This window comes from Anas acuta, chromosome 4 (assembly GCF_963932015.1).
Source record: "Anas acuta chromosome 4, bAnaAcu1.1, whole genome shotgun sequence".
Lineage (NCBI taxonomy): Eukaryota > Metazoa > Chordata > Aves > Anseriformes > Anatidae > Anas > Anas acuta.
In genome coordinates this window covers 45251214-45271108 of record NC_088982.1, presented here as the reverse complement: position 1 = coordinate 45271108, position 19895 = coordinate 45251214, and the positions used below count along the sequence as shown (strand labels likewise).

The 19895-nt window shown below is 38.4% G+C and overlaps 1 protein-coding gene across 2 annotated transcripts in view; it reads right to left on the bottom strand.

The window, feature by feature from the left end:
• LOC137856085 (uncharacterized) overlaps nucleotides 1-18183 on the bottom strand; it is a 56950-nt gene extending 38767 nt beyond the window's left edge. For both annotated transcript variants that reach the window (XM_068681029.1, XM_068681030.1), the window contains exons 1-9: nucleotides 17948-18183; nucleotides 17746-17846; nucleotides 17389-17458; nucleotides 16515-16645; nucleotides 15326-15414; nucleotides 12558-12657; nucleotides 11377-11420; nucleotides 10126-10203; nucleotides 1694-1890 (exon numbers count right to left, since the gene is read on the bottom strand). In XM_068681029.1, coding sequence (XP_068537130.1) covers nucleotides 1694-1890; nucleotides 10126-10203; nucleotides 11377-11420; nucleotides 12558-12657; nucleotides 15326-15414; nucleotides 16515-16645; nucleotides 17389-17458; nucleotides 17746-17846; nucleotides 17948-18110 — 973 coding nt within the window. In that variant the 5' untranslated portion in view covers nucleotides 18111-18183. The remainder of the gene's footprint in view (nucleotides 1-1693; nucleotides 1891-10125; nucleotides 10204-11376; nucleotides 11421-12557; nucleotides 12658-15325; nucleotides 15415-16514; nucleotides 16646-17388; nucleotides 17459-17745; nucleotides 17847-17947) is intronic.
• Nucleotides 18184-19895: the final 1712 nt, after the last annotated feature.

Genomic DNA, 19895 nt, shown 5'->3' with positions numbered 1-19895 from the left:
TCTGTTATGCTGCATGAGCAGAAGGTCCACTGTTCTATTTTACAGGACTTTAGTAAACATTTTTCTTTTTCTTTTTATTTTTTTATTTTATTTTATTTTTTTTTTAAGTTTTACAGAGGGGATCAGCATACTGCCACAGCTTAAGTTCCATGAGAATGAGGAATACATATTATAATACAGGTGAAGTAAAAAGCAAACGTCAAGTAACTGTAGCTAAACATTTTAACAGCTTGATAAAAGCTCTTTTACCCAACTTAGCAATTTTGAAGTTGCTTTTGCTGTTCTGTTTTCATGCTATGCTTTCAAGATCAAACACAGAACAGACATCATATGTATCTTTAGTTTTTTGGCTGTTCATATGACTGTTTGCAGTTTTGAGGATGCAAAAGAGACTTTCCCAACAGAGGTTCTCTAGTGGATATCATGTACCTAAGCAAGTTTCTACCACTTAAGATGATGCAATTAAATATGCCTAGGAAAACCATCATTATCAAATAATGTTCTGAAAGACACAGTTATCCAGTGTTAAATTCCAAATGACATACAAGAGAAAATGTATTAAAAATACACCTTTTTGAGCAAATAAACTGTTGTTGAAGTTTACAAAATAGTGAAGTCATAGTGGAGCTGTCTCAACGTTACTCAAAAAACAGTTTAAAAACTTAGTAGGTATTAGTCATGCCTTAAAAGTGAAGCAGAAAGAACAGTGATAAAAGATTTTGATGAGTCAACCATCAAATCATGATCATGGGTTGGAAGGGACCTTAACCATCATCCAGTTCCAACCCCCTGCCATGGGCAGGGACACTTTCTACTAGATCAGGTTGTCCAGGGCCCCATCCAGCCTGGCCTCAAACACCTCCAGGGATGGGGCATCCACAGCTTCTCTGAGAAACCTGTTTCAGTGCCTCACCACCAGTGAAGAGTGAAGAAGTTCCTCCTAACCTCTACTCTAAATCTCCCTTCTTTTAGCGTAAAGCAATTCCTATCATTGTCTGCCTCAGCGTTGTCCTCCAGAACCCCCAAGTCCTTCTCTGCAGGACTGCTCTCAATGAGAGCTTCTCCCAGTCTGTCCTCATGTCTGGGACTGCCCTGACCCAGGTGCAGCATCTTGTATTAGGACCTGAACCTCATCAGGTTCACGTGGGCTGACTGCTCAAGCTTTTCCAGGTCCCTTCAGATGGCATCACTTCCTTCTGTTGTATTGACTGCACCACTCAGCTTGGGGTCACATGCAAACCTGCTGAGAGTGCACTCGATCACAGCATCTACGTCATTGATAAAGATTTTTAAACAGTACCAGCACCAAGACAGACCCCTGAGGGACACCACTTGTCACCAACCTCCACCTTGACATACAGTCATCAACCACAACTCTCTGGGTGCAGCCTTCAAGCCAATTCCTTAACCACTAAATGGCCCATCCTTCATATCCATCTCTCTACAACTTGGCAATCAGGATGTCATGTAGGACCATGTCAAAGGCATTACAGAAGTCCAGGCAAATTATAGTTAAAATTCTTAAAACAATTTCTAATAAGATTTCTTGGAAAAAATATCAGTTTATTACAGCATCATGCTTTGAGAACTCAACAAGGAATATGCAGAAAAAAAACATGGAAATTGAACTAACAGCTTTAGATTGATAGCCTATTTCATTGACACAGATTTCTTAACACGTAAGCAGACTAACCTGGAATTTCAGTGATGGAAACTTCAGAAAAGTCACACGTGACATCTGGTAAAAGATAGCGCTGAGGATTGCCCACTTCATACACCAGCTGTTCAGCCACAGTGCCAAACGAGATTAGCCCCCCTGTGTCCGGTGGTTTGGAAATAATAAAGTCTCCTTCAGAGGAGCACTCTACAATGGGAAAGCCTATGTTATGCCTGTAACATTAAAAACATTGAAAACAAACCATAAATATGAAGGTAAAAAAAAAAAAAAGAGTAAGAGGTAACAATTTTATGTTAATGAATAATTAAATAAAATTGATCAAGAGTTAGAACATAGCTGGTTCTTTCCTTAGAAACATGCACAAGAAAATACACTGAATAAGGTAACCAAAATAGTGAGAGGATGCATTTTATTGCCTGGAGAAGGAGTGCACAACATCAGATACCAACAGCAAACAGACAGGAGCAGAGAAGGACACTAATGGAATTAATAAAAGTAGAACAGAGTCTGAAAGAATTAGAGAACTATGATTAAGAAGGTAAATCCTGAAGAAAAACATAATTGCTAATTCTAGCCTAGTTTGCTACAGCAGTACATACAGCTTGGAAAGCGAAGACATGCAAATGCATCCTGAAGTTTGGATTTGTATAAAGGACATCAAAGTGGGAAGAACAAACTGTGCTGGAGGTCTAAGATAAGAAGTAGGAAACAAATCATGTATGTTAAGACAATTTCCTATTTATGATAAGTTATACATACAAGAGTTATAATCAGAAAACAGAAGAACACATGAAAGTAAGAGCAGGAATTAAAAGGCAATTATGAAGCATAACAAAGACAACAGCAGTAAGATAGAAAATTACAGAACTGTTTGTAAATTAAAACACTCCTCCTAATCATATTCTCTCTATGATCAAATAACTCAGAGTAAGATGTTCATGCTGGTTGTTACAGTAGTAGGGTAGGATTTTCAGGGTTTTGTGGAAGCTATCTAGGTATCTGCTTTCCAAGTTAAAAGGTTTTTATCCACAGATAATTTCTTTAAGCAGAAGTAACAAGTGAAAATCAAGAAGCACCAGAAAATTAAAGCAGAGTATGCTCTCATAAAAAGGCTACCTGGCTTACTCCTCTCTCAGATGCTGGAAATTTGTGGAAATGAAGCAAATGAGTGAGAAAAAGAACATAGATGGGAGATAGATACAGCCCCTTGTAAAAGCAGAACTGTTCTGAAAAGGGGCTAATAAAAAGGTGCTCAACATCACCATTCCCAAAGTCAATGATCTTCAGGTCATTCATACACACTTAAAATCAGTTCATCCCTGAAATTAATTACTCCTGGATGCTAAAGGGAACCATGTGCTGAACATACAACCAAACTGGTTATTAACAAAGGTTAGATGAACATAGTTTGCATAACATAAATGCACAAAGTTTTAAAAGGAAGTAAGCAAAGAAACCAGTGAACTCTTAAACGACATTAGCAAAAGTTCATGGGAGTTTGAACAGATTCCTTATCATTGGGAAGCTTAAAACTTAATCCTTTATTTAAATAATGGAGTTAAGAGAGAAGCTCTGTTACCACAGATCAGCAACTTTAATGCCACTAGTATACAAAACTTTGAAACTATGGTAGCTGGAGGACACCTAGAAAAGCCCACCATGAATCAGTAAGGATTATATTTCATTAGTCTGCTCCTTGAAACTATTTAAACAAAACAGAGGGGATAAAAAAAAAAGACACCACCACCAACCAAATCCTGTGAATAGAAAGAACTGAATGCATAAATTGTTTATTCTGAACAATTAGTGTTGGGATTTTTTGCTTGTTTCTTTGGAGGGAAAGAAAAGGGATGAAAGTTGACAGCAAGAAGTATGTAACACTTGCCATTTAAAAGCGACACAAGAAAAAACTATAACCAAAAAGCCATCTCAATTACCCTACAATAACTTTCAAGACTGATAATAACCTAACATTTTTAACAATCCCAATTTTACAGGTAGTGAGAAATTCGGGAAGCAAAGTGACTTTCCTAGTGCTACACAGCAAGATCAGCAACTGAACAAGACTACAATTAAGGAGTTTTAAAATGCTTGGTGCTACGCTTGCATGCTTTTATCCTACTTCCTATTTGTCTTTTTTAAACCAATAGCATCGGCTGCCTTGCCAGTAAGCTGAATGCAGCTTATTTGTATCACATACCCAGAAGTGTAACCTATATGGATGGAAGTGATTTTCCAGTGCAGTCAGTCCTACTGCACTGAAGACAAAAGTCCTTGCTACAAACCACTTTAAGTCATCAGCATGGACAGCTCTTGGGACACGTTCCTGTACCTTCTCCCCAGTGAACTTTGTTTTGAAGGAAAACGAGGTAAACTGCAGACACTTGATTTTCTAACACTGGTTCTAAACTACTGACTAAACTTCAGATTTACCCTTTACTCTCTAAAGACCTTACCCATTAGCAAACAAAACACAACTGGGAAAAACACGTGCATACTGTATTACTTCATAACAGATGCCAGTAACCATTCACATTGAAGTGTACCTTCTTAAAATAAAAAATATTTTGTATATTGCCATAAGACATTACTTAAAAATTAGTTTTCAGCTTGGAAACAAACTAGGCTATGTCAAGTGACAGCTATCTAAACCTGGAGTTCGAGCTCCCTAGCTGCAAATTTCTGCATGGGGTATTCTAGCACATGCTGCGCATACTACCACCACACCATCACCTTGATCACTATTCCCACTAAAAGAAGCAACTCTGACTGATTTACCACTATGCTGAATAATTATGGACCATGTAACACTTGCTCTGTAGCATGCCAACATAAACCTATACAACCAACAACCAAGTTGTCATCACATCCAAAGTGGCAGTGGCCAAACAGCACCTTTCGATGACAGAAGGATTGCATCAGTTTAGTGATAGCACCATAAAACCATTTCAGTTAGAAGGGACCTTATAGATCATTTCGTTCTTACTCCCCACCACTGGCAGGGACACCTCCCACCAGACCAGGTTGCCCAAAGCCCCATCCAACCCTGCCTTGAACACCTCCAGGGATGGGGCATCCACAGCTTTATTGGGCAACATGTTCCAGTGCCTCACCACCCTCAGAGTAAATAATTTCTTCCAAATACCTAACCAAATCTGCCCTCTTTATTTTAAAATCATTACCCCTTATCCTGCCACTATGCTCCCTGACAAAGAGTCCCTCCCCAGCTTTCTTGACTGCATCCTTTATACGTACTGAAGGGATAAAGTCCCGGAGTAGGATGGGGCAATATCAAGCAATATAATTCTGACAGGAAACTCCAAAAATTAATTCTAATTAAGTTGTATGTAAGTAACAGAATACAGTAACAGAGATAAATATGAAAGTACTACTCTTAAGACATTTTGGGCAGGTCTTTTAAATGGTTAAAATACAGAAGTAGTAAAATAACATCAGTTTGTAAAAGGAGATGACAGCTTTTTTTTTTTTTAATCTAAAATATGTGTTTTGAGTTGTGGATTTGATATCCTACAGTTAAGTTATATTCACTAGTAAACCACAGAACTGAATAAATCCAAGCTGACATTAATCCTCAGAAACCCCTTCCAAACTGGTGTTAGGTGACGGGTTAACAGTTAAGGTAGGTCCTCGCTGACTACAGGAGTAACACAGTCCAAAAACTGTTTTTGCTGTAGAAGCCACCTTCTCATCTACCTACATCTCCAGCTGCTGTCCAACTTGAATAGGAATCAGGGCTCTGAAGCTAAGTCTCCTGTCAGTTTTCTGCCCTGCCATCAATGTACACGTATTCTTGTGTCGTTTTTCCCCTCCCATGAAAAATACAGCTTTTCTTCATTTCTGGCTCTCAGAAATGTTACACCTTATGGGCATGTCGCAGGTGATTAACAGGAATCATCTACACAGATCTCTTCTCCGTCTACTCATGGACAATGCACTGTTCAATCTCTGGACAGCTGTGAAGACAGCCTTCCCTCTTGTTTTGCTCGGTATCTTACACAGCTTGCATTAAAAATGAAAAAGACTAGTACTAGGTCCTGGGTGGCTCAGGGGGAATAGGATTGTCTGAGATAAGATGGGTATTTCTTTCATCGTAGTTTTTTGTAAGGTACCAAACCCCTGAAGTATGTCACTACTGGTAGACTGGACAGATTACTGGAACAAAGGATGGGACAGCGTACTGTATAACTTCTACTTGCAGAGCAAGATACCGCAAGAAAGAAAACAAAGAACCCACAATAACGCATGTGACACGTAAGTAGACCAGGGGCCAAACAAGCTGTGATATGAACTTTTAGCTTTACAGCTAATGTAGTTTCCTGGGATGTGATTTGACCAACACCATGCTGAGGAAAGCTCTAAGCCACATGTCTCAACTCCCCCGGCACCTATTTGAGCATAATGTTACTGGGCAAAAAGTAGGAAATGCTACCATTTCCAGCAATGTTTTTATAACCCATTCAAAACTGTTAACATGTGTCAGGCAAGGTCAGCACGTACTTAGGGATGGGTAAGACATGCATCTCTACCTGTTGGTACCAACATTTTCTGCAAGCTCTGCTGCAATTCCAGTTTCAGGTGATGTGATCAATACACTTTGCTATCTCCTCTACCTAGGGTATTCCACAATATACGTACTACATGAACTCCAAATGCCTAGAGAATTTCAGGCCAGACAGATTGCCTGGCATTTTCAGCTGCCTGGAATAGATAGATGCTACTACAGAGAAAAACGCGTTCCACATTGCCTAACTGGGGACTTGGAACAGAATCCAGCATGCAAGTCCCAATCAGCAATCTGGATCCAGCCCTTAAGAGACTACAACTACTGACTTACCCTTTTGGTCATCCCAGGCCAGAGGATTATGCAGTCTCAACCATTGTACACTCTTGGCTTAGGGCAAAATGTCAGTGTTTACCATCTCCTCAAAATGATTACTCTACTGATCAGCATTAGTTTATTCTCTCCTGCATTTCAAAACAAAACAAAACAACGTACTAGTCACCCACTGGCACTAAATAATAGTAAGAGACAGCAATGTCTGGGGTTAATGAAAATGAAATACAGAGCTGTGCATTATCAACATACTTCTGGCATCACAGTTCATTTTGACTCTCTGCATGAATCCCCTACTTGGGGCCGTGCACTGGATATTAAATAGGAGCAGTGATGTGTTAATCACTTCTTTTCTCCATCTAATATATATTACTACACAAAAAAAACAGAAAAGGATTAAGTGCCTTTTTGGATAACATTTACCTAAATCAGTAACTTAACAGTTGATAGAAGGCTAATGAGCACTCTTAATTGTTTTTTTGAATTGTCTCTGCTAATTAGAGAATCCACACAAGGAATCCACTCAAGCAGCCTCTCTCTCACTGGAAAACTGAATAGCATCTATCCCCTCTAGCTCTGTTTTCATTAAAACTGGAATAAAATTTTTAGTTTCACAATTCCTGCCTCTAAGTCAAAAAAAACAAAGAGCCCAGCACAACTAGAGAAATTCTGCCTTGGACAGCAAAAAAAATCAAGCCTAGTTTCTACTAACTAAAGTAACTTGGAGAGTCATGAGTCACAATAGGCATTTGGCTTGTTTTACACTAAAAATCTCCTTTACCAAGACAACAAAGTAGGATTAACTTAAGTTTTAATAGCTAATCATTCCATTGCCACAATATAGCCACAGGTACATTCCTTAACTTAATTAAAGCATCCTTTTGCAGTGGGATTAAGTTTCCAGAAACAGTCTGCATGAAACACTTAAAAACCTTTAAAAAGCCTACAGTGGGTGAATGAAGAAGGTTCAACCCAGTACCTCAGTCCTCAGAGGTATGATAATGTATACATGGAACATAAGCTCTGACACGCATGGCTTTACTGAAGTCTAAATTAAAGTGTTCTTGTTTACATAGTTATTTCTTTTTACTTATACATAAACAATAGACAAGTTTTATAGGCCTAAGATTTGATAATTTCTCCCTTTTTTATTTAAAAATTAGAAAAACTCCTAATCAGTCTTTCTTAGCAGTACACTTAGATCCTTTTCAGCAGCCAAAGAACAGCAATATGGACTACTGGTCTTCGTAACACAAAAACAAAGACAATCAAAAAATGACCTGAGTCTCATCATAACCCAACCTACCTTCTGCAATAAAATACGAGGAAACAAGACCGAGATGCCCTCTAGTGTTCAGTCACCAGAGAGCAGTATAAATACTGTGGAGAGTATTCTCAAACTCTAGTTAGTGTAAAGGTCCAGTAAATGTTTGCTGAGCTGAGTGATAAGCATTCTTGGCTGCATAAACGCATTCATGGTGGTAAGAAATTTGGATGTGAAAGGCACATTAATGACAACAGAGGTTTGACCTGGCTTTCTCCTCCCTCATTTAATGACTTCATTGGGTTAGTATGGACCTAATACCACATATTTTATGATTTACTGAAATTCAAATTATATAGCTTTTACTTTTAGAAGACCTACATCTTTAAGTCTCTTGAAACTAAGCAGAAGTTATTAATAGAATATAGTAAAGTAACTTCTGCAAACTTTCAGATCTCTGTTGACCTACTGGCTATGTAAATAACGTTGGAGATAGCAGGTACTATGGGTTTTGATCATTACTGAAAATATGTATTATCATATGATCACATGGATTTGCACACACTGAGAACTCATTCAGATTGTACAAATAAACAGAAAGATCCATACCATCAAGTTTAACAGAGTCAGACTACTACTAACTACACTATCAAATGGAAAATCCAATTATCTGCAAGCCAGCTTTCATATTTCCTCTTCATGTATTCGGACCCAATTATAGCAAACAACTACTGGAAAAGCTGTATAATAAGTCTTCCTTCTCTCCTCCCAAAATAGACATGCTAGAAGTCCATTTTAGTCAATCTTTTACTCTGCCTCTCCAAATATATCATTTTAGAGTTTACAGGTTATTTTTATTTTAGCTAGTTTCTGTTTAATCATAAAAAACATGTTACATCTCTGCCGGTATTTTAAGAATTTCATCAATTAAATTCCTAAGACCTTTTGAAGCTGCAGACCAAAACAGTCACTAGTTTTAAGGTGCTGTAACTAATGCTTCAGTAGACTTAAACCAAAGGCAAACAAATTGTTATACTACCACAGATACAATTATGCATGATTTAGAAGTATGCATAGATGGGGATAAGGTGACAGTGCAGCATTAGGTGCTACCCTCCTATATTTGCTAGCAGCAATTCAAGTTAGCACCAGTCAGCTCTAAATCTCTAAGCTACATGATTACTATCTAGATGCAGCTTTTTTTTTTGGCATATGTGTGTGTACATATATATACACATATATATGGGGGGGGTATACATTAGTTATCCATATACAGCATATGCATATTTGCCTGTAAAATTAACTACTCCCACTCTAGTTGCTTATAGCTTAATACACTCAAACATCCTCTTTTTTTAACCATAGTGACATTTTTCAGGGAAAAAAAAATCTTAAAAACACAGAGCTACCAAGTATTTTAATATGAGAAAAGTTATTTTTCTTTCATTCTTTTATAAAGCAAGTTGGAGTCACAGTTGCAGGAGACTAAGAAGTTTAATGATACTGCATAATACAACCATTAAGGGATATATCAGAATAAGAATAAAATTAGCACTTACTTTCCAAACTGAACACAACACCTCATCACTACAGACCCTCTCATTTGATTTCCTGTTGAACTCCTTAGTGAAGAGTGAGTGCAATTTGTTCAGGGGCAGTGGCCTGAGAAGTGTCTGAACCCGTTTCCTTCCCCAGGCACTTGCCTTCCCTGCATTTCACTGGCACTGAGGAACTAAGAATGCCTCTTCCAGTATCACAATCTGAATCAGAAACTGACAATAGAAGGAGGAGAAAAAGCTTGGCAGCCCTAGCGAACTGACCCAACAGAGTGGTGGCTACTTCATGCACCTGGACTACATGTTGCCTTCTTCTTAGGGAGAACTTGGGAGCAGGAACAGGTTGTGTAAAATCTGTAACTCAGCAGTAGTCAACTCTGATCTAACTGACAAAACATGACCTAAAATATCTGTATTGTCTTACATGCAATCGTATGTTAGAACAGTAACAAGTCTTTCAAAAGAAAAAAAAAAGCAGAAGATAAAGAAGGAAACAGAAAAAAAAATACATAAAAGAAACATCGAAAGGATAAAAATTGTTTCAAATCATCAGCTGCTCAAGTAACACAGGAAGTCCCCAGCTGACCAGAAAGGAAAACAAATAGGGAGAATAAAACTTGAAGAACAACAAACATTAGGACAGAAAAACAAAGGGTACATATTGCCTCCCCAGAAAGAACAAAGTCGAAACCCATTTTACAAATGCAAAAACAGTAGGAAACCTTATACTTGATCTACTACAAACATACATGCTGATGTCACAGATACCCACCAGTCTGGTACTGCGTGCCAGTCAGTGAATATTCCGCCAGTACACTGAGCACCACATTCAATAAGATGACCTGCAAGGCTGGGAAAACAGCAGGCATTCAAACAACCAAATATTCTGTAAAACCAAGTATAACAAATCCAGCCTAAAAACAGTAAAAGTAATAGTACAATGGAAATAAAGCTAAATAAAAGAACTACTTCTTTTTTTTTTTTTTTTTTTTTTTTTTTTTTTTTACTCCATAGGCATTTGTTTATAAATTTTGAATTAAACCTAAGTAGGGATTCTGAAATATGAAGAAGAATTTGAAGGTGTAGACTTTTACATGAAAAAACTAGGAGTTTGGTACATAACATCAAAAATCAAGTTTCATTTCAAGAAGTTTTGATCTAAATTCAACACAGTACTGTCTGCATTATGTCTAACTAAATATGCAAAGCCCGTTTTCAATCAAGAGTTGTGTCTTCCTTCCAATGCGAAGGACATTATTGAACAGAAGGTATTATGATTTTCAAGTCTTTTATTAAAATATTCCGTAAATGTGCAGTAGAATTATGGGCAAAATCCCGATCCCTCTAAATTGGTTACACATTTCTAGTGCGGCTCAGTGGAGCGCAGGTTTCTTTCCACATTTTTTCCCCTCAAGAATTACAAGGTCCAAAAACACTACTACTAAGTGTACTTGGCTTACTTAAGTAGTCACTTATTTTTATGGACTTCAGTGCAGTAATATGATGCAGAAAGTTAAATTAGGTGCCAAAATTTAACCTAGTGCTTTCAGCAACAACTTTTAAACCTTTTGATTTTCAACTAGCGCTTGCAAATGGGGCTATTCATACTCAGCTTCTGCAAAACCAGACAAGAATGCTGACATATGACCCAATCTCCTTCTGTACGTCTTTGAAGACAGGAGTTGCTCAACTATCCACGTTGATGGCCAAACAGAAAAAAGCTGGGTATCACTGGTCTGTACCTTAAGATTTCACTTCTTGACACAAAATGGACAGAAAAAGAAAGTGTTAAATAATTCACTGTCTCCTCTCATTTTAGGTTGATTCCAAAATGAACTTTCTTTCAGTTCCAAAGAAGAGAATATTAAGTGAGCATCAAAAAAAGCACCCAAAAGCTCTACTGAAATAACTTCCAAATAAATTAGTTCAGTAACAATATGCAAATCCCTAAATTATTAAAAAGTTATCATCCTGTCATTATACGAGATGAAATATTTATTTACCCATTTCTTCTATTATTTACCTTCCTGCTGCTAGCAAATCAAATTCATCCCTATTCCAGCCAAACTAGAAGAAAAAATACAAATATATTACTTATATAAAAGTCTTACACAGCACAGAAGACTGCTTTGAGTAACAATACATTGGTCATACTTAACTGCAGAAATCTAAAGAACAATCTAATTAATCACCAAGAGCTGTAGGTGGATTTGAGCTGCTAAACAGTGTATTAGTAAAAGAGTTCTGACGTGTTTCACCTTTCCTTCTTTTTAAATACACACAAACAAATATAAATTCTCACAGTCACACCCCCTTCAAAAAAGTTTCAAATATACGTCTTACTCAAAACTTCCATATGCTGGAGGTTTAAAAGTTGTGGTATTATTTAATCACGTAAACAAAGCACTGTGATTTTCCAGCTTTTGGGGATTATCAGTTCCTGGACTATTACCAGTCATCCTTGTGTTGTTTTCTGTTTAACTACAGGTTATTTTTACCAAGTTCAACATATAGCAAGAATATTTTATAGACATGAAGTCAGAAGAGTGTTAAGTTTTAGAAAGCACATTTTTAACTAGACAGTAATGCATACTCTCACGTATTTTTGAAATATGCACCAAAAATAGCTTTCATGTTCCACAGTGTGTGGTCATTCATAAAATGTACAACCTATTCAAACCACATATCCTGCTTATATTATTTGTTGAAACTCCTGGAATTTGAAACATGTTGCACTGAAACTCAACTTCTTAAAATAAAATTGCTTGCCCATTGAAAAAGACAAGCACATCAGACCACCCAACCACCAACACAGCACAAAGCAGATCTACTACCGCCACCTTGTGGCAATGAAAAGACAGTACTTGTTTCTTAACCTTGCACCAAGTTTTAAAGTCGGGAAGGAAAAAAAAAAGTGAAATAGTGATGAAACATGGCAAAATTCCCTTAACTTCATTGACTGAAATTATTTCCATTTTCATTCTATTTAAATGACAGTTAAGGTCATAAATATCGCTGCTACAAATTTAATAGAAGTGAAAGGTGGCAAAGTTTCATTCAAATAGACAAAAAAAAAGAAATAAAAATTAAAGAGTTAATCTTTTTTAGCTCAGTATTGACAATTTCTGAAGCAGTAAAAAACGGCTCACAGTGATACCTAATTGTAATATGATGAACATGAGTGAATATTTAACCTGTACTTACAGAATGAATGAGTGGTCCTAACACAATCCCACTGTCAACGCATCTGCCAGTAACAACAATATCTGCTCCAAGGTCAAGAGCCCTGCTTATTGGTCTTGCTCTAAAAAGAAAACAAAACAATAACTATTCTAACTTTTTAATGTATAATTTAAAAGTCAGTTCCCTGCCATAAACAGTATAAAAATCGCTTTAAAAATCAATGAAATCAACTTTAACTATTCAGTCGTTGCATAAATGATGAGAATTTTGAAAAGCAAGCATCAGAATAACCAATCAAATTCGTTACTTGATTGAAAGACTTGTCTTGATGCTCATAGAAAATGTCTTGAATGTAGTGCAATAGAGGGTCACTTATTATCAAAAATTGAAAATACCAAGTGTTTTACAGAGAAAAAAATAATCGTATTTCATTTGTGGATGAGTACGTGATGACCAATAGTAGGGCCACCTGCTCTATGAGGTCCTTTACAACTTAAACCATCCTGTGATTACATGTTATTCACAAATAAAGGTTGGGGACTCTGCCCTGCAAACTTAAACCTTTCATGTCAACCTCTACTAAGTGTTTATACTTGCAATATCAACCAACTTCAAGTAAAACATTGTGCAATCATTATTTCTGAAGAAACTCAGGCAACAGGTTTTCTAGGCTGGTCAGGTAGAAGTTGGCCCAGTCAAAATTAACCAGGCTAGCCTCAAGCAAAAGGAGCCGCACACTCCTGTCAAATAATAGATTCCTCCGTTTTTTGTGAATTAGACAGCTTCAAAACTCAAACTACATCAACTGTGTGCTTTTAAAAACTAAACTAAGAACAGCATTTTTCTACAGTTTCAATAGACTTAGTCCTGCTTTTGCCAAGAAAAAAAGTGCACAGAGGTTCTTAACAATTTAAAAAAATTACATATCAGTTAATATATACAGCATATATATATAGCACATATATCTCAATACTACATAAATTAAAGGATGCTAGCTAGAGAAAGAATCATATACAGAGCATGCAGAAAGAACGCACATCTGTGGGCATACTGTTAACTAAAAGTTACACCTAAGAAGCACAAATGGGGTTTCTGCTTACAAATACGTAGGATGCTGTTAGAGCTGTGCTAGACCTTTAAAAAGCAGTAAATTAAGCAGTTTGCATCTTCTTACTATAAACTCAGTCCACAGAACTCATCTCAATTCAGAAGGGACAAAAGAAATACTTCAGGGCCTATACTTCAGTGTTAAGTTTTCAGAGGCAGGTTATGCACTGAACCTAGAATCAAACTGCAATTTGATAAAATTAAAGAAAAAAATCAACTATCTAAAGAACTTTGTGATTTTACCCAATACACCATGATGTTGACTCCTTTTACAGATTTCTGTAAATTTCTCACTCAGTTTGTGACAAAGCATCCACTGCAGATGCCATCAACAGAAAATCAGCAGTTTCATAACTTGCCTTTTAAGAGGCTGGTTAGTAGCTTTACATTTGAAGGCATCCAAGACTAATGAGCCCATGCAGAAATATCACTTTTATTAGAAAAGCAAGCTCAAGACTCTGCTGTTCCAGCTTCCAGCAGTGAAGCACAGCTAGACATAAAACATTTTTAAAAGGCACCCTTCTCATATTAGTCTGCTTTCATTCCCTCTGCTTCGAGTTACACTTCCTTAAAATTGTGAATAAATCATGAAACACCAGAACTAGAATTAACACCTTCTTGTAATTATAAATCTTAACCATTATTTCTTAGTCTTAATGTACAGTTAATTACTCATGATCTGCAAATCTTGCAAATCAAAGGTTAAGAGAGGGTTTAAAAGAAATTTAAAAACAACTACAACAGAAAACACTAAATACAAATTTAATGATACATCTATTTAAAAAAAAAATAAATCTCATTTTACAGAGAAAAAATGTTAAGTACAGCCATACCCTGCTGTTTTGCACTGATGCATTTTTTGGAAGTGTAATGCTACTGGTACTAGAAAGAACACAGCATTGTTTTGATGATGTTTAATGTAAAATAGGAGGGCTGTGCACACAGATTTCAGAAATACACAGGCGGATAATATATACAACACGGAAGATGGACAAGCAAAACCATGATCACAGGATCATTAATTGGAAGATATGCTTGGCTTTTGTAAATACTTGGTTTCCCTGAGGAATTTGATGGTGACAATGAAAATGTCACCATCAAATGCTTTCAAATAGGGAGCTACAACATCTGTGTTTAGAGATTCATTAAGACGCACTTAGTTTCATAAAAGAAACAAGGGAGATCTTTCAGAACAGTAATCTGTCCCAGAAAGCCAGCTTTTGAGATTTCAGCGGTATGAACTCAGACATGTAGTTCAACACAGCCTAATCGGACCTCCCACAGCATTTAAAGCATGTCATCACAACACCTTAACACCTCTCTACACTACTCTAGTGATGACAATTGTTAACAACAGCTCCACGCACTGGTACTATTAAAATATTTACAGACTCCACTTTCAAAAAATGATTTTAAAAATTGACGTAATTAAACTATTTTGGCTTGAATCAAAACCTGAGAATTCACAACTGATGTAATGCTAGTTACAACTGGCAAATTTCTAAAATAAAAATGTATTTACAGGTTACAACAAAGGCATTTTTTGTTTTCCTTATTGCTTGAATCCTACAACAGTGAACCTTAAGTACCTAGGTACTACTTGCAAATCAAAACAGAATTTTAACACATTGACTACATGAAACTTGTTCCATATTAAAAACAACTTTTTAAAAACAACTCACCCAAGATACGCATTCATGCTATGAATGCTCTCTGGAAATTGTTTGCCACTCTCTAGATCTGTGATACCAGCTCCTTTCAGGTTTTCTTTCTGTTAGAAAACACACAAACAAACATATATTTTAGAGTACCTACTGTAAACCTTTTATTGATATCAGACAATAGATCTATTTCATAACAATCTCCCTTTTCCAGCACACAGAAAAATAAGTTGGTCTTCAATGCTGTTCCATTCACAGATGATTAACTACAATGAATTGGTACTTTAGGCTTTCAAATCATCTTTAATTCCTGTAGGACTGAGCAAGTCAAACCCTGCCAACAGAAACGTCTGCCATAACAGCAATGGTGGCACAGCCAAAAAACAAGGTTAATACTACAGCTCAAGGTTATTAAACTCAGTATGTCAGGTTACCAAGGAGGTATGGGTATAATTTGCAAATACATTTACTAAACCTTCATCATTCAGTAGCATGCAAGGCCTGCATAGATTAATAAATTTCACATTGCAGGTATAGATTAAATTATAATGCAAACCTAACCCCTTTTAACTACCACCAACATATAAACTGTTTTCACAGTATCTTTGCATGTTTGACACTTTTTTTTTTCAGAAACAGACTTTTTTTTTTTAAAAAAAAAAAGCTTTCTTGTAATGCATAAAGACAGACCAGAAAAGACATAGTTCATCCTAGATTTCACCAACAAAAAAGTAAATCTTCCATCCTCCTAGTTAAAGATACCTTACAGACCATAAAGGTAAGAACAGCTACCTGTAAATAGAGTAACAACTTGAAATGCCTGTGAACTACTAAAAAAAGCTAAAAGGAATAAACATTTGAGGTGTAACCACACTTCATTAGGATGCAAGAGATTTAGCATTCAGGGTTATTTAACTTAGCAATAACAGCACATCCTGCCTTTTCCTGAAGGGAGAACAGACCTTAAATAATATTTAGTTTGCTAAGAAAGAAGCTAAATAACAGCAGATCCGCAGTCTTATACAATTCACCCCTTTCACATATGAAACATTTGAAAAGTATCAAGAATTGTTTTCTTGCATTAAAAAATAAACAAAATGAAGAAATAGTTTTAAATGCTTTTAACAGTATAAAGATACTGTATACATATGCAAGAAGTAAGCACATATAGGACAGTTTTCACTCCATATAGATTAACAAAGTAAAATACCTCACTCATTAGGTCATCTCCAGCAACAACAGCTATTTTCATATCAACATCCGCTTTCTTCGCCACCTCCTGAAGGGCAGCTGCACAAGCGAGGGGATTAACTCCACCAGCATTACTGATGACACGAACACCTAAACAAAAGAGATGTAATCAAGCAAAATACTAGAATTACATTATGAACCCTATCAAGTCTGTGAAATGAGATGATCAGGCTAAGCCAGGGAAGGATTGTCTATGGAAAAATAATTGTTGTGGATACATCTCATCTACATTCTCCCCTTCAAGTACGGGGAGAGAAATTGATCACAAACGTAACAGAAACTGACAGCATTACAACAGTTCCTGCAGATAGGCCATTTGAGACCAATCACTCCAGGCACCTGTGCTTCCCAAACACCTCTGTTTTATCAGAAATATTCATTTATCTCTATAAGTCCCAGACTGTTAGCAAGGTATTGGGTGCTTCATAGAAGTAATTCCCTTCTTCCTCTCAAGCTCAGCAGCTTGTGAACGTATACGCATGTAAACAGAAACAATGCAAGATTTAGGAAAATAAATAAGACTGCAAAGCTGTTTAGGAACGCAGACAAATTTTTATATTGCATTAAAAGTGAGATTTAGATTTATTTTTTTTAACTAAGATTTGCAAAGTGATCTTCCATTCACAAATCAAAGATACATTAAGAATTATGCAGAGACATATAGATGATGTATATATATAATTACAGGCAAACATTTAAATTGAAGTCATGACTTGAAATTTGGGATTTTTGCTAACATTACACACAGAAGACAGCAAAACACCGGGGTGTAAAACACCCACCCAAAGAGCTGAAGGTCACTAACACACACACTCAGGTGAAGGGCAGCGTACCTTTCCTGTGAATATCTTTTATATACGGGGCTATGGCAGTGGAGACGAAATCCGGAGTGTAGCCCAAATCCTGAAAGAGTTAAAAGCCGTGGCTGTTTGTCACGAGTGAGTCAACCCCGAACCCCTTTTATTGGTCAAGGGACAAAACAGGGAAGAACAAGCTTTCAAAGCATTTAGCCAGTGCTGCAGGAAGGGAGCCCAAAAGCCTTTTATGCCGCAGGACACTGACAACACGCGTCCCCCGGGCACCAGCAGCAGCTCGCAGGCACGGGGGGCAGGGAAGCGGGCTCCTGGTCTGCCTCAAGCCGCGGATTGCGGTGGTTTAGGCTGGGCAAACAACTCAGGGCGGCTACTCACCGGGGACCGTGCCCTGGCGGCCGTCAGCAGCGACATGGTGATCTCGGAGAGGTAATCGAAGACGAGGAAATCCAGCTTGCCGCCGTACAGCAGCTGCGGCACTGCCGGGGCAGGGAGGAAGGCGCTGTTAGCTCGGCGCGGAGCCCCTCGGCGCGGAGCCCCCCGGCCCGGCTCCTTCCCCCCGGCTCCCCCCGCCGCCTACCTGCGGCCGCCGTGTCCCCCCAGAAGCCCGAGGCGCAGCCGATGCGCACCGCGGCCCCCGCCGGGGGCTCGCAGCCGCCGCTGCGCCGCCTGCTCCATCGTGGCGGCCGGGCGGCCCGCAGCAGCCGCGGCCCGCGGAGCGCCAGCAGCGCGGCGCAGCTCATGGTGGCGGCGGCGGCGGCTCCGGGGAGGGCTCCGGGCACCGCCCGGCCGCCAGGCCCCGGCCCGCCCCGAGGCCCGCCCCGGCCCGAGGGGCCGGGCTGAGAGAAGCCGGCACCGGGCGGGACCGGGCGGCCGTGGGGGGCAGCCCTGGGGAGAGCAGGGGCAGGGTTGTGGGAGCGCCAGGCGGCCCCTTCAGGGGGGTTATGGAGCCCTCTCCCCACACACATTAGGGCTGTCACGGCCTCAAAGTTCCTAGTTCCCATCTGTTGGTTAAAAAATAAGGCTTTCTGTGTGAGGTCGTGTCTCAGTCCTGATAGGAAAGGTTCCTTGGGCTGAGTTTCTAGCCAGTGGCTGTGGGTAAATCTCAAGGCACAGGACCCTCGGAGGGTCCCTGCTCGGGGAGAGCCCACGTCATTTCTCCGATACAGCAAGGACCGTGCCCAAATCCAGCAGTTTTGCGTGCAAATCCGGTGTAATAACTGCTAGGCCTGCCCCGACACATAACGCTTTGGTTCGGGGTGGTGGTGAGTCATCTCCCGCAAATGAAACACTAAGAAAATCTGGGGTCTTTGGAGGAACACCAAAAAATGTGTCATGCGGTGAGACATTAACGATTCCAAGTATAGAATGACTGAGGAGGTAGATTTTTCTGATGGAAAAAAAAACACGTTAAAAGTATTTAAATAAGTACTTTTGAAAACTGTCCATAAAGCATTCAGTTAGGCTAATTTCTAATTGCAATGAGAGATGATGCAATTGAGATAGAAAATAATCATGCTGTGATCTTAGGATTTAGTTCTTTATTTAGGGAGGTGCTGTGTCTTCCCATTGCAAAAAGGCAGAAAAGCCACATACTATCTAGCACAAATCTACACAGATACATTTTTAAAAAGACAAGATGTTGAAAAACAAAGCAACTGGGGTACAGTACAGGGGTGAGCAGTTAGTCTAGGGGATCTCCAAAGACTCCTTCAATTTTGTAATTCGCTACAGTAGTTATTAGGAAGCACCACCTTCTAATTTTCAATTTTCTCACTGCCAAAAAAAACAAACAAACAAAAAAAAAAAACAACAAACAAACAAAAAAAAAAAAAAAAAAAAAAAAACAAGTGAACAATTATTAAACAGACAGAAATAAGGAGAGGCCACAGAGAGACACACAGAGATGAACTACACATAGAGAGGAAAGGCCACAGAGAGACACACAGAGATGAGCTACACGTAGAGAGGAACTAATTCTTGAGTATTAAATTATTAAAGTATTTAACTATTACATTGAAAACTTGAACTAGTAAACATCCAAGTAATCACAACGGGAAAAAAAGTAATCCCTTGTTATGTATACATAGCTAACTCCATAGAGCTTTCTCCTAAATATTTCAAGAATCCTTAATATAGGTGACAAATATTTTCACACAGTTGACATCAATATGCCAATGTATATTTATTGTAGCTCTAAATAAATAAATAAAAACACCAGCTTTGCAGCAAGAACCAGAAAGACCAACCTGGCACAAAATGCACAGCCATCAGTACAGCCATAAAGCCAAGCACTCCCTGTAGCTAAATTTTAAAGTGTCTTCCATGTGGTTTCAGTACAGAATACATTCAGTAAAATTCCCACATAATTTTAAAGTAGCAAGGAGTGGGGCAAAAACCTTGGTAAGGTCACCCTAGGTTGCAACAGTCTCAGACCCTGCAGTGAAATTTAAATGAAATTTACCTTGGTTGAGACTCCATAATCAACCAGGAACGAGCGTGCTGCAGCCCTAATTCACTTCTGTCCT